This window comes from Mastacembelus armatus, chromosome 9 (genome assembly GCF_900324485.2).
Source record: "Mastacembelus armatus chromosome 9, fMasArm1.2, whole genome shotgun sequence".
NCBI classification, from domain to species: domain Eukaryota; kingdom Metazoa; phylum Chordata; class Actinopteri; order Synbranchiformes; family Mastacembelidae; genus Mastacembelus; species Mastacembelus armatus.
The window spans coordinates 18,060,909-18,075,830 of NC_046641.1; the positions used below are offsets into that span (position 1 = coordinate 18,060,909).

The 14,922-nt window shown below is 37.8% G+C and overlaps 1 protein-coding gene across 1 annotated transcript in view; it reads right to left on the reverse strand.

Moving 5' to 3' along the window:
- smarca2 (SWI/SNF related BAF chromatin remodeling complex subunit ATPase 2) overlaps window positions 1-14,922 on the reverse strand; it is a 43,472-nt gene that overhangs the window by 17,058 nt on the left and 11,492 nt on the right. Inside the window, exons 14-24 of the mRNA XM_026320721.1 lie at window positions 14,760-14,907; window positions 13,119-13,282; window positions 11,678-11,744; window positions 11,469-11,579; window positions 8,600-8,842; window positions 7,453-7,566; window positions 6,156-6,260; window positions 4,577-4,663; window positions 3,989-4,035; window positions 1,929-2,095; window positions 450-613 (exon numbers count right to left, since the gene is read on the reverse strand). Of these exons, the coding sequence (XP_026176506.1) occupies window positions 450-613; window positions 1,929-2,095; window positions 3,989-4,035; window positions 4,577-4,663; window positions 6,156-6,260; window positions 7,453-7,566; window positions 8,600-8,842; window positions 11,469-11,579; window positions 11,678-11,744; window positions 13,119-13,282; window positions 14,760-14,907 (1,417 nt within the window). The remainder of the gene's footprint in view (window positions 1-449; window positions 614-1,928; window positions 2,096-3,988; window positions 4,036-4,576; window positions 4,664-6,155; window positions 6,261-7,452; window positions 7,567-8,599; window positions 8,843-11,468; window positions 11,580-11,677; window positions 11,745-13,118; window positions 13,283-14,759; window positions 14,908-14,922) is intronic.

Here is a 14,922-nt window from a genome sequence, read left to right on the forward strand (position 1 = left end):
TCTCAACTTGAATGCAGTAAAATATAGACTATATGAAATCAAACATTTAACATGCAATTCAATTCAATTCAATTCATTTGTATAGCGCCAAATCATCACAATACAAATCATTGCAAGGCAATTTACAAAAACAAAAAAACCCAACAAATTCCTTTTGAGCAATCACTTGGCGACAGTGGAGAGGAAAAACTCCTTTTAACAGAAGAAAAAACCTCCAGCAGAACAGGGCTCAGTGTGGTCCTTTATTAAATAAGGAGAAACATGAAACCCTGACACAAATAATCCTTTTGAATCTACATATCTAGGGTTTTGTTCTTCATTAGTGGCATCTACCAAGATCTGTCAGCACGATGAACCGAACACTGCACACTATCTGTAGCTGTGTGTTCACACTAAGCGCAGCCACTGCCCATAGAGATTATAATCAGACAATCTTCTGAGGAACTGACCTGGTGGGGGTTCCAGTCACTGTCAAAGATGACAACCGTGTCAGCTGCCTGCAGGTTGAGACCAAGGCCACCGGCTCTGGTGCTGAGCAGGAAGATGAAGTACTGAGATCCTTCCTCATTAAATTTCTTCAGCAGTGCTGCTCGGTCTTCAGACTTGGTGGTTCCTGAAACATCAAACACAATCATTTTGAAACGCTCGGTCTGTCAAGTGAACTTCGAAAAGTCGGCTTGAACTTCTTCTTGTTCTGATCCAAAGTATTTTGTGTCCAGGAAAGCATAAATATCACATGTATACTGTGACTCATCTCCAACCAATTAAACAGTTTCAGGGCTGTCTGGAAAGGGCAAGTAGTTGCTATATTTAAACAGGTTGACAATGTGATGAAAGAACCAGTTTATATGTGACTAAATTATGTTAATTCAGATGGTTCACAATCCACAGATGCGTATCAGAAATTAGTCTCTTCATTTAGCTGGTTTCTGACAGTGCTGTCTGAGTGGTATAAAAGCTAATTATCAAAATGATTAAACTCTTTCTTTGGTTGTAAAAGAAAACACATGAATGATTTGACTGAAACATTTCACCTCTAAGCAGAATAAATGTGTTTTGTGCTCTTCGATTCAGCAGTTTAAAGACTTCTTTAAAAATCCTGAATTGCTGCCCACAAAATACATAACACACTAAACTGTGAGTTACAGCATGGAGGCGTGAGGCTGGATGTACAGTGTTCAGTCCAAATCTCTGGCTTAAAATTGAAGACCACACAAGTATGGCACTTTATTTTTGACCACTGGCCAAACTTTGAAGGTCTTCTTGCTTCAAATGTTTCTCATGTGCTGCAAACTTTTCTTTCTGCTGCTCACACACAGTAGTCAAGCAAAACGGAGAGTGAGATAAATTAAGTGTCACAAAGCACATTTTATTCTCTTTCAAAAAGAGCCCAAAAATCAATCGATAACATGCCCTTGGTGAACTCTGGGCCTCTGCTGCCAGGATTTCCTTTTATTTAAGATGCTGAGTGAATTCTGGGAATTCACCAACACCTCAGTCTGACAGATTATTATTTTACTCTGACAATTTTGAGTCAGATCTTAGATCTGCAATGACACACTGATCTTTTTTAATACCTCAGTTACAAAAAGGGATAAAGGGATTACAAGATCTGACTTCTGATCTGATCTCAGATAATGACCATGTGTCATGATGCAGGGACTAATTGGGAAAAGAATTATTTCTTGACATCATATCATATAAGAACTGTAATGAATCTGAATACAGCTGCAAAATTGCTCTGACTCCCTCTGATATGTGATAAATATACTACAAGATGTCCTGGTTTTACAACAGGCAAGGTGGAGACAGAACAATGAGTGGTACTTTCTCTGCTGGGGCATTTTAATGTCAGAAAACATTATCACATTTTGACATTTACATTTAAAACAATCACAGTTTAAATGTTAGCAGAGGTGTGATCTCACCATCAAGACGTAAATACTGAAAGTTGCGGTAGCTGAAGTAGTCCTCCATGATTGTCATGAGAGACGTCATTTGGCAGAAAAGCAGGACTCTGTGGTTTGTGGCCTGGAGCTTCGGCAGAATGCGGTCTAAGAGCTCAAATTTCCCAGACGCTCGATACAGATCCGGGCTGGTTGAAGGTGATGAAGCACAACACCACAACATACCATTAAAAACGTCAATAGTTTTGATTAAAAATCTTAATTAAAGTCACAGTGGCCTGTAGTTGTGTTGGTTCTAAGGCTCAGTGTTTTTACTTAGATGGTTAAATATATTTATTTACTACCACAATGGTGGCCCTGTCAGACAAAATCAAGACAAAATCAAGACAACATCATACAAAATTAATAGGTTTTAAATTTTTTTCCTTTTGGCACAGATAACCGTCAGTGGATTAGTCCAATTCTGCTGAAACCTTAACAATGTGATGATTTTCATGTGAGTTCTGGTATTATAAGGAATTCCTTTTTTCGATGATATCTAAGCAAGCTCAGCTCTGTTGCTGAGTAGGCTGTCCATGATAGCGGCAATGTTTAGTGTTATTTACTAACACCGATTCAAGCCTACCAAGTTTAGTTTCTCTGCTGCTGAGTGGGCTGTCCAAGCCAGCAGCAAACTTTAAGGTAAGCTTGACAACAACCATTTACGTTGCCAGTAACATGTAATGCTATTATCATCATACCAGAAGCCTGTAACTCTGAGTCAGGTCAGGAAAACACTGATCATGTAGGTAAATGCGTTAAAGATACACAAATTTTAATTACTGAATAAATCTGTACTATTTATTACTAATAAATTCTTTAGGAACTTGATTTTAGAAATGAACATACAACAAATATCCAAATATATAACACACGCTTTAAGGTTTGACACACAAGCTTGTGTGCTTGTATGGAGTGGATGCCTGAGTACATGTTAGTGGATTTGTGAGCACCCACACAACAGATATGCAAATGATACTGGATTTCACACTTACTCTCACTCACCTACAAGTAATGTGAGGTAGATGGAACAGGGCTGCTGTTAGGGCTCTGATCCCATAGTGACACACAACATTCATGATACTTAAGAGAGCTGGGGTTTTTAAAGTTACCTTACGGTTTCAATACACTGCACATGCTTGATGTTCCTGTTGTCATATTTGATTGCTGGTATTTTGCACAGCACTGATGGTAAAAGTTGCAGGGAAACTCCACTGCTTCATATCCAAATCTCTGAGAAAGTGGTTAAATATGATGCCTGACTGAACTGAATTTTTACTTGTCTGGTTTGAGATGAATTGCTGCTATGAACAGTTGACATGCTCAATTACTTGATATGCCAGCTTTTCAGATGTGAACTTCAGATGTCTGCCTAAATTAGATAATAAATTACGGGATTGTTTCATTGTGCTTTCTACAAACTCTCAGAGATACTGACAGAAACACTGCACACACCTGTAAATAAATATCATCTTGGTACAATCTACTATCGACTCGGTTTAATAGAAGAAAATCACCTTAACAGAGTTGAGATTAAGGCTCGTTTCCTATAAACCAGGGCGTTAACTTGTGATGTTAAAATTATTTCTCTTATGAGGCATTACAAAGGCTGTGTCTGGTTTATCTATAAAAGGAGCTTTGAAGATCTGACCGTCAGTACAAATTTCTAGCACTTTTCTTTAACCCTTTTATCATATACAGTACAGCCAGTATATAAACATCTACTCAATGGTATACTGATTGTAATGTAGTCATAAGCAGACACGACTATTACTCCTCCTATGGGTACTCGTAAGTGGTTGCTGGTGAATAAAATGTAAATAGTTTATTAAAATAGTAAAACACAGTTACTTTATAGCAAACCTTTTAAGATAGGGTTATGTTCACAGTATTTGTGGGCACATATAAAGAATCCTCATCCAGTATCAGTCTGATTTTGTCATGCAGGTACCAGCATTTGAAAAATTTCCATTTAGTTCCAATTCTTTTTAGGACAAGAGGTTAAAATACTGTGAAATGAGGTGTGTAACTTTAAAACTTACCCATTGATGATACCGTTTGGATAACCCAAGTGCTCAGCAAAAGATTCCTATAACAGAGAACGTTTACTGGTTTGAGAAACTAGAATTATATTTAATTCTACTGGACACAGACGTTAGGACAAGCCTTTGAACTATCTTAGAAACAAAAAGACATGCCCTGGGTGGTTTGTTACGGGAAAGTGATCAGCATGTTTTTCTTAAATCTACTAATCTAACGTTTGCTTAAGATCTCATACAAAAGTTTTAAAGGAGCATGGAAAACTTTCAAAATAAGGTCTATTTTACTGAATGTGGAATTAGTTAATGCAACAGAAATGCAAACATGGACACCAGTTTTAAAATTCTGTGGTTTAAATAGTGTCAGCATTTCCAAGGTTTTAAAAGCCTATAACCAGGTTTACTTCCAAATGTTGAAATAATTCACTAAGTCTGTGTCAATTATACATTTTGTGTCAGACAAATTAAGAATATTTAAAATTGTTTTTCTTTTTTTATTTTCTGATTTTTTCATTTCTCTTTAGATATTTTTTTTTTCCAAAATGAACATGCACAATAAAAACAAGTGCATGGAAACCCAGCAGAACTCACCTCAATGTGCTGGAACATGTATGGGTGGTTGCAGATCTTCTTCAGCTGCATGATGGTGTTCATCAGGGTCTTTGCTCCTCCTTTGCCCTGTAGAGGAGTATTAGTAAATTAATTTCCAGATCATAACAATGATTTCTATCTTAATGTGTATTTAGACATGCAATAACTTTTCTTTTGCCACTTGGGGGCCACTGAACACAAAATCCACAAAAATACAGAGCCTACTGTATATTACCAATTATTTGGAGTCAGTAAGCTATGAATTGTGTAAAGGCAAGGGAAGCTACAGATTTAGCTGATATTTCTCTGTGGTTTCATCAGGGTGAACAATCGCCTCACACTGCATTCACATTCTTGTTAAAATATCAATTAAAGATTATTCAATGGCTTTAAAACTACAACAAGCTCAGTTTTCATTACCAGTAATATTAAGTGAGTGTTTGATTACTCCTTTGAACACTAGAAACTGATTTTGCGTAATTTATTTCAAAACTTCCTTCTAACATGGCGAGCTCAATCATGCAGTGAGAATCAGAGAATCAAAGAACAATCCTCAGAGATGAACAAAGAGTCCTGCAAGAGATGGCGTGGCCTTCGTGGTGGAGATGGATGCTGGAACAACCTGTCTGTTAAGTAGGGATGGGTATCGTTTTTAACGCTACTACTACTCTTATCGATACTGTTTATCGATCAATTATTTTACCTGTGCTCTTATCGATACTGTTTGAGGAAGAAAGAAATTTAGAACATGAATTGCCCTTGTTACACTTGTGACAGTGTACAGTGTCAGCATCAATTTTTGAGAAGTAGGGCCACATTTTGAAACACACAGCTCTCTCCTCCATCCTTGAGCTTGCGTCAATGTGTCTGCTGCTGCTGCGAATGTGGGCTACGTCACGTGTGTGTGAACAACAGCTCCGCCTCTCTGCCCTTCACTTACAGACACAGCAGACAGGTAGTCAGAGTGAAGTGCTGAGAAAGGTGTCTCATTTTCTGTGCGAATAGTAGAAATACACAGATATTTGACCAACACGGGCATTTAACATGACTACTTCAATATCGATAACAGCACCGTTAAGGCTGGAGCTTAACGGTGCTGGATATTGTGGTCTTCCAAAATTTTGCCCCGGGGTTTGTTTAATACCGGGTCTCGGTACCCACTCTACTGTTAAGGACTAGGAAAAACTGAGGAGACTGAAGAAAACTGTTGCTGTTGTAAAAGGTGATCACAGAAAATACTGATTTAACTTTTTTCTGTGTATTTCACCTTCTGTGATGTCAAGAAAAAAAAAGAACTATTCAGATCTTTATTTTTGAAGTGTCATCACTTCAGAGCCTAAAATTTCACACATTCAGCAAACACAGTATATAGTTTCATTTCTTAGTGTGGTTTTTTTTTTTTTTTTTTTGCACACGGCAACTGCAGCTACATTTTTACAACATTTTTTACTTTTACTGTTCTGATAAACATCAGTAAACATCACCGAGCCCTAAGTCACATAGCTCAGTTTGTCAGCATGACACACACTGATAAAAGTGCAGTCGTACAGTGAAGCCACAGGGGTCTCAGTATATTTACCTTCTTGTCTTTCTCTGATCCATCAGTGAGGAGGATGCCTTTCTGCATGTGGCGGTACAGAACCTTCTGTATGGCAGACATGTCACACTTTATCACATACTCCACCTGTGTGAATGACAATAAAAACACTGTTTGAGTGAAACAGTGAATCAAAATGTTGAGAGAAGCAGTGAAGCTCAGCCTATGCAAGTCACTACTTTCAGAAATTGAATTTCAATAAGTAAAGAGTCCGCACGCAGTTTCTCAGTAATGACTGACTTTCAGTATAAAAATCAAGTGTAACATGCAGGAATCATTCGTCATCTGTCAGCTCATTGCCCTGTATAATTCTTGTTCCAGGGTGGGTGACAGTTCAGGAAGTAAACCATGACTGAGGCAGTTGTCACTGAAGGTAGACATTACTCCTCAGCTCATAATAGGCCTAACATGAGAAAAGAACATCATCTACTGTATTCTGTCATTAGTACTGTATTAGACCTTGTGGAGCTAACAATATATTTACCATAAATAAAAGAGGAGATACATAGAGGAGATAAGTTCTGTTTTAGAACAGACCAATATCAGGAAAGTTAGGAAAGAAGGATGATGACAGAAACTTACAAATCTGGTTTTTAAAATTAATTTTTGTGTCAGTTCATTTATATTTTTTTAGACACCATCTCCCTCTAGATTTAAACATGAGGATATATAATAAAAACTTACATTCAAATTGTAGCTTTTGGCTCCTATTGCAGGTCCAAGAATCTCTAATTATTCTCTACAGTTGGTCAGTTACACTGCTTTTGAGAAATGGCTCTTAACAAGATTTATAAGGTGGATTTTATTTTTCAGATAACTGCACAGCTGATACAGTCATCTCTCCACTGTTTCTAATTAATACTTGAAGGTGGAAAACTAGTGGTTACTAGTTAGAAGGCTACAGCTTCAACTGTTTATTAAAGAAGGATGCAGTTTTCAAGGTTGGCAAAGACGGTGCCAATGTGCCAAATACCAGTGGGAATCAGTCGTACCTGACCATGAACTAAGCAAGAAAAGACACCTGGGTCCATGATGTAAGAACACACTGTGCAGAAGTTAGTTATTAAACACACCACAGGACATTTTTTTGGTAAGGCTTATTGTGGATTATACTTTACACATAAAAAATATGTTGCTAATCATACCAACGTTTACTACACAAACACAGACAAATTTAGCCATTAAAAACAGTAATGTAGGTTTTCAGCAAGGCCAACAATGCAGCAAATGTAAATGTGCTACATCATATCAAATTAGAAATGTTTGGTTTCAATCTCACCTTCTCTGGCAGCTGAGACTCCACCTCTTTCTTCAGTCGGCGTAGCAGGAAAGGGCGAAGCACTTTATGCAAACGCCGAATAATCAGGATGGTCTCTTCCTCATTCAGATCAACCTAAACACATCACAAAGTATATGTGATGACACCACACACTGCTGTTCTGCATACTGGGTGCTTAGATGAAAGCAGTGTCACATGTTATTAAAACTGCAGTGACCAAAATACAATACATAAGGAAAGGTATATTATACAATAACAATTTGTGTGACTACTCAAACAGTCGTGTTTGCTTGAGACGTTTTTGGCCAATGGTGAGCCCAGTTATATTAAAGGCACCATGTGGAGCACTGGCAGTAATATTGAGCAAGTCTCCACCAAAGGGTTCCTAGTCTGCATTAGGACAGAATACATCACAATGTGATGCACATTCCTGCCACCAGTTTCATGCTATGTCTGCAAAGGCAGGGAAAGCTGACTAAAGTGCTGAACTACTATCTTTATTTTACTCTCGTCAGTCAGAACCCACCCTAAAACATATCTGCCAATTCAACTGAACCAGCAGCTTGAATGCTTGAGGTGGGATGAAACATAACGTGAAGAGACTGGCTAGATGAGGCAGCGGTTTTGCTTCTTTTTTTCAGCTGCTTTGACTCGTGGTTTAAAAACAGCAGCATTTGCTTTTTGTTTACAGCAAAGTGGGCTTCTAGATTTCTTTATCCCTAAAGGTGACAGTTCAACCTACTATGACCTTTTGTGAACAAAGATAACAATACTATCAGTGCTCATGGAAAGATTTTATATTGTAGTACCCCTGAATCACTAATAATGATGCTAGTTTGTAACTGATCTTGTCTCTAACATTCCTGAGGCCAGAATAACAGATAAATTTATCCTTTTTCAGAACGTTTTCTGGGGGCTAAATGTGTGTATACAATAAACCTAAACAAGTAATCAAATTAAACAACCTCAGGAGATAAAAAATTTATGTTGAATCTTTTTTCTGTCTATCTTTAGATGCTCTGTTCTTATTGTGATTCTTGTAGTCAAGACAAACACAACAAATGCAGTACACCTGTCTAAATAAAAGAAAATATTTGACCAAGATGAAACAGACTTCACAATCCAGGCTGATTCTCCCAGCACTTACCCTCTCTCCTGTCATGGCGAATGGTGCGTTGAACCACTGCTCAAAGGTGCTGCAGCTCTTGAAGATGGTGGGCAGCAGGAAGTTGAGCAGGGCCCACAGCTCTGGCAGCTTGTTCTGCAGTGGTGTGCCTGTGAGCAGGAGGCGGCGAGGAGCTACATAATGGGTGTTCAACACCTGGGTCAGCTTACAGTGGTGGTTCTTCATCCGGTGACCCTCATCCACAATCATGTACTTCCAACGGATCTGTATGAGCAAAAAGATTTATTGGCCCCTATGTTCAGGCTTTAGGATAGTGAATGCCCTACGTCTGAATGTGCATTTAAAATGTTTTTAAATCACCATAAAACATTGATTTCCTGCACTGAATACCCTCAGGTTACACAACATTAATGCATACAAATATGAAGTTTCTGCTCTTATTTCTCTTGTTGTAATACCTGTATATGCTCATGTACTCCTTCTTTAATCAAACAGCATGTTTGCATTAAATATACTGCAGTTTGGACAGAAACTATAAAACAATGTTGTAATTAAAGGTTTAAAGTAATATTTTGAACAATATAGTTCATAGGTGATGCTTCAGATCTTCAAGCTGTTTAAGGGACTTGCTTTATATATTCCAAAGCCACTTCAACACATACCTAACATGCACTTGCTGAATATCAAGTAGGAGCCACTTTGACTTCTAGAGTCACCTATATACTTGAGCTTATCGTCTGAAAAAGGTGCTCAATCATTTGAAGGCAATTCTGTCACAAGTCATGAATTTCCTGCATAGTATTCCAACCATCCATTCATCGAACCTTTTCCATCTCTTTTCAAAGATTAAGTAGTAGAAACTAGACACTTAAGATTCCTAAAGTCAACAACTGGAAGCAATCCCTGACTATACATGAGATTCCAGAAGCACCACATTCAAAGTTTCTTGGACTGCATATCTCAGAGACTGCAACATACTAGTATAATATACTTGGATACCAATTTTGTAGGAGTCTTAAACAGCGACTTTCCACAAACCTCACACCGAATAACTCCTTCCTTTGGATAGCTACATGTTTGTGAGTTTATGATCGAGTTATAGGCCAGGTCCATGAAGGGCTAAGGAACTAAGCTCATTTTCATTTAAATTGCCTTTCAATCAGTATGCATGTACCTGTACACAAACAGAGCACACTAATGTCAACACAATGTGTGATGCAGCCCTGATCCAAGAATAAAGCTTATAGCCTTGAAACCAAATGCTACACAATTGAATTTGCTCAGTCCAATCCAAGCTCAGTGTCCAGCAAACATGGGATACATCCTATTAGTGCTTCTACATTCTGGCAGAGGATACAGAACAATCTTGCAGATTGTGTCAGACATGTCAGACAGACACATGAACAGCTTCTGATTATGAGCTGTAGCTGCCCTGAACCCCCCACCAAACCTGTGCACCAGGCACACTGCAAGCTGAACCACAACAAATTGGACTCATTACTCATGAACTTCTTTTGTATATTAAATTACTTGAACAATGTTTTTAAACCACTTATCCAGGCACTTTATTTTCTACAAATCTGGCATCTAGCCATTTAATATATCGTACAAGATATAGTATATTAGGTTTTAGTGACAGCAGAAAGTTTCAAGTTGCCAAACAAACCTTCATCATGTTGTGTTGGAACTGATTCTCGTCTAACCTTCCAGTCACATAAAAGAAACGCACCTTTCTATAATCAAAAGAACAATAAGAACCAGCCATTTTCTTTGTCATTCAGTAACTCAGAAGCTTGTGTATTCAGTGATTACAGGCTGGATTGACTACAGCAGATCTCCCTGAAAAGTCAATAAATCAATTACGGCTCATACAGAGTGCTGCTGCTGTCAGAGTTGAACTGAAACAAAGAGATCACCTCACACATTTTAAATTCAGCACTGGTGTTAATTTCATTTTTAATGATTCAACTGTTTGTCTAGAGCTCTCATGATGGGCTAGCCCTTAATTATAGTGTCTGTTGCTGTATGGTGCCATATGTGCCTACATATGTGTAGATCTAGAGCCTCTCTGCTCACTGTACCAAAAACACACAATGACCGATGACCAATTCATCTCCAACAGCATACTGTATAACACTAATACAAGTTGTTAGTCTTGAAAAGTTTCAAATATGCCCTCGCACCTGTGGTGAAACCTCAGGGCATCAGTGCAATGAAAGCTTTGGAAAATAAAATGAATGATTTAAATAAAAAAAAAGCATCTGCTGGTAAATGATGTAAGATATTCTGTCTAAGAGTATGTGTGTGTTTCTGAAAATGCATTTTCTTCCACCTGTTTTAATTTCCAATTTAGGCATTAAAAAACCTTAAGTGAAAAATTAAAAAAAAAAAAAAAAAAAGAATATTGCAAAAAGATTTTTATGCTTGGCTGAAGATAACATTCAAAGGAAAAAGACTAAGTGAATAAATCACTAACACACGTGAAGCATGTGACTTAAAACATCCACAGAAGTTTCAACTGAAGAGACTGAAAAGAGCAGCAAAAACATCAGATTTGTGTGAAGCTAAACATTATCAAATTAAAACATGAAACAAACATAAATGCCATATTTCCTTTATGTTTTGCTCGTGCTCATTTGAGGAAGTTTTTGAAGCACTGATTTAAATCATGTCATTTTGCCACATTCTAATAATAAATGCTGCTCTTTATCTTGATGAATTAGCACTTAACATTTGCAATAGTGGATGGAAATGTGCATGGTTTAGTTTGGTAAAAATACTGACTACATTTATGGACAGTTGGCTTTGAGAGAGAGTGTGTGAAAACTTATGGCAAGTGCATGACAGAGACTCTAATGTACATAGAGGACAGAGCTTTGTTGTCTTTCACCTTAGCCAGTATGTGCTTGTCCTTGATGATATATTCATAAGTGGTCAGCAAGACATTGAACTTCCCACTGCGGAGTTGAGGCACGAGCCCACGGCGCAAAGCAGGGGTGCCCTGCCAGAGACAATGAAAAAGAAACCTTCTGTCATTCTGTCATAAGACAATCAATCAATGTGTCTTTGATGGAAAACTAAAAATGCACTTTTTCTTACCTTGTAAGCAATTTTGACCACTGAGGGTGCCCACTTGTCAAGTTCGTAGACCCAGTTAGACAAAGTCCTGGAAAAAATGAAATCAATGGAAATTATTACGCATATAAAAACTACTCTGAATTTAGAGAGATTTTAAAGTCACTCTGTGTTTGACATGAGAAAAAGAGGCAAGAGCCACTTGAGGGGACACATATTAAGGTGAGAACTTTATGAAATAATTGGCTGGATAAAAATTTGAAAAAAAAAAAAATCTCTTGCAATGTCAAAGGAAACAGCCTTTAAAGGTTCAATTGCAGCTCACAATGACAGACTTAGAGAGGGCTTTGCTTAAAAATGGGCCCCCTGGCAGATCAATCTCTGCCTGTTTTTAATTTCCCCACACACAACTATAAGTGAAAGAGGGAAGTTTAAGGTTTTCCTCCACATTAATTCACTTTGCATTTTAACAAGCAGATTTAACACCGTGCATAGTTTGACTCCAAAAAGCAGTACAGAAAAAAAGAGCCCATTGTTCATTCTAATCCTGTATACTGACAGTTCTATATTATCACTCAAAAGAAATACTAATTAGGTGAAACGTGAAAAAACTGGAATTATTCTGAACTCTAAATCTATAAAAGACAAATGTGAGTATTAAGGGTGCTTTCAACTGCAACGTTTAAAGAGGCTGGAAACAACCCTGGAGCATTAACCCATTGTTATTATTTTTTAAAGAAGTCGGGTTAAAACTCCAGCAGCTGCACCTTGGTCACCTTAGAGAGACAGTGCCCTGCTGTTTGCAAGAGAAGGCTAGAGTGGTTTGTGCTTAAAGGTGTTTGAAGACGTCAAGGGAATAATGGTGGGAAAACAGTCAGCAAAATCACCTATTTTGTGAAGTTGAAAGACTGACTGAAGATATTTGCATGCTTTCAACTGAAAATTAACAATAGGTGTTTTCAGACCATAGGGAACAAGGTCTAGGAATGACCCCACTTCACAAAAGTGGCAGATTGGACTTATGGGTTTCCCTAACGGCTATTTTAGTGTTTCTTCTGAAGGCAAGAGTAGGGTTGTTATTATATTATCAGACACATTGTTCTGTATAGTCAGACCAATACAGTACTACACTATAGATAATTCCTTCTACAATGGGTGTATCCACAGCACACTTGTCTATTCAGCAGTCAGAGTTTTCACTTTATGCAAACTGGATGCTAAAGTATAGCACCAGTGATGCAACATGTGTACACTTGAGTTTCTTTCATGCAAACGTGCATGTGTGTTTCAATTAGACATGGAACTCCTGATTGTTTTTTTACAGCCCTATCACTGATGACTGATAGGTTTGTGCCAATCTAAAATGACTTAAACACTGTACATCTGTCCTTTGCTCAAAAAATGTTAGGGCATCATAACACTGCACAATATGAGTCCTGATTGATAGCAGCAGAGGAGTACTGACGAGAGAGGAACGATGATGAGATAGGGACCGTTGAGCCTCTTGTGCTCCATCAGGTAGGTGATAAGAGCAATGGTTTGGATGGTTTTTCCAAGACCCATCTCATCAGCCAGGATGCCGTTTAGATTGTTGTTGTACAGGGACACCATCCACTCCAGCCCTTGGATCTAGATAACACAGAGAAATATAGACATACCTGAAAATATGCTTGCAAAGAAAACATCAGCCACTCCACCTGCTCCACATCACAGCCCTTTTAAGTACTATTTCGTCTCCCTCTGTGCATAGCAGACAAGAAGCCATAAACAGATCACAAGACAAAAACCCTTTGAGCAGTGAAGTGTCATTTCAAAGAAAATTATGCAAAAAACATTTTAAATGGCAAAAGTTCATTGGTAAAGCATAGGTGTGATAATCTGAATATCAAAAGGGGAAAAACTGAAACCATCCTCATGGCTCAGATGAATAAAATGCATAACATCATGGCTAATATGCTGCTCCGCTCTCGCTTGTTAAATGTCTTGTGTTAATTTTAGCCATGACAACCTAAAAGAAAAAATGACCAGTTAAATGTGTTTCCTCTGCCTCTTCAAGTAATAGCACGGCTCTTTAGATGTATTTTAAGTTAATATGATGGTTTTCACAGATGAGCTTTGAAAATGCACTTTGATCTCATTGCTACAGAAGCATTTCACATCCCAAATCTACAACAGACAGTATGAAAAACCAGCAAGTACAGCAGGGCACCGGCAGCAGAAAAGGGCACTGGCCAACCAATTACTAACTCTTTGTTAGTTAACTAAACTAAAAGCAGAGCTGATCCTAGAGAAAAGGCTACCTGTGGCTAACATTAATTAACAAATAATGAACTAAAAACTGTAAATGTGCAGCTTTCAACATTCTTGTTGGTAACTCAGTCCAATTATCATATACATGAAATTCCCCCAATTTCCACTATAATATGGCACACCATAAGTGCTAGGACTACAGCCTGATTGGAAAAAAATAAAGATGTAAGCAGCAACCAATTACCAAATCAGTGTCTGTAATGATATACTCTCTCTGCCATTTTCAGTAATTAAAATAAGAATATAATGTAATGGACAGGCAGCAATCTTGAAGGTTGATTAAGATGATTAGGCACTCCACTGCTGTATTCTGTATGTTTCTCCCTTTATATGAGAATAACATGTATTTTACATAGCTGACAGCTATGCCTTGAATAGAAATTAGATTTCCATTCAGTTCAGATTTTCCATTACAGTCACCTCTGTTCAGCTGGTGTAAGTAATTGTTGTGTCAGACACAGCTGCCATTTAAAAACCCTTTTGTGTGATTAAGTCAAGGACAATTCATCATCCAAGGTTTACAAAATGTTTCAAAACTTATTTTTTCATGAGTCATGTTGTTAAAAACAAAAACAACCAACAAGAAATAATGAGTGAACCGAGTGAAAATGTTTTCTTCTTTTATTAGACTGTTTGTCACAAAGGTAACAAATATTCAATATGAAATATATTTGAAGGATTACTAATCTAAAATAAAAGCAACCACAGTTCAAAAGTGAGAAATAAAATGTTGCAAAAAGATGTTTAAGGTCTACAAAATAAAAGTGAATGCAGGTCAGTGTATGTGTGTGGATACCTGGTACTGTTTGAGTGTGCCATTGATCAGCAGTGACGACTGCTTCTCCACCCTCTCGATGACAGCATGGGCCACACCGTAGTACGACTGGGAGCTGGTCTGTCCAGTAGGAACACTGTATTCATCATCCACGTCTTGCTTAGCTGACCTGATGATGGATAAA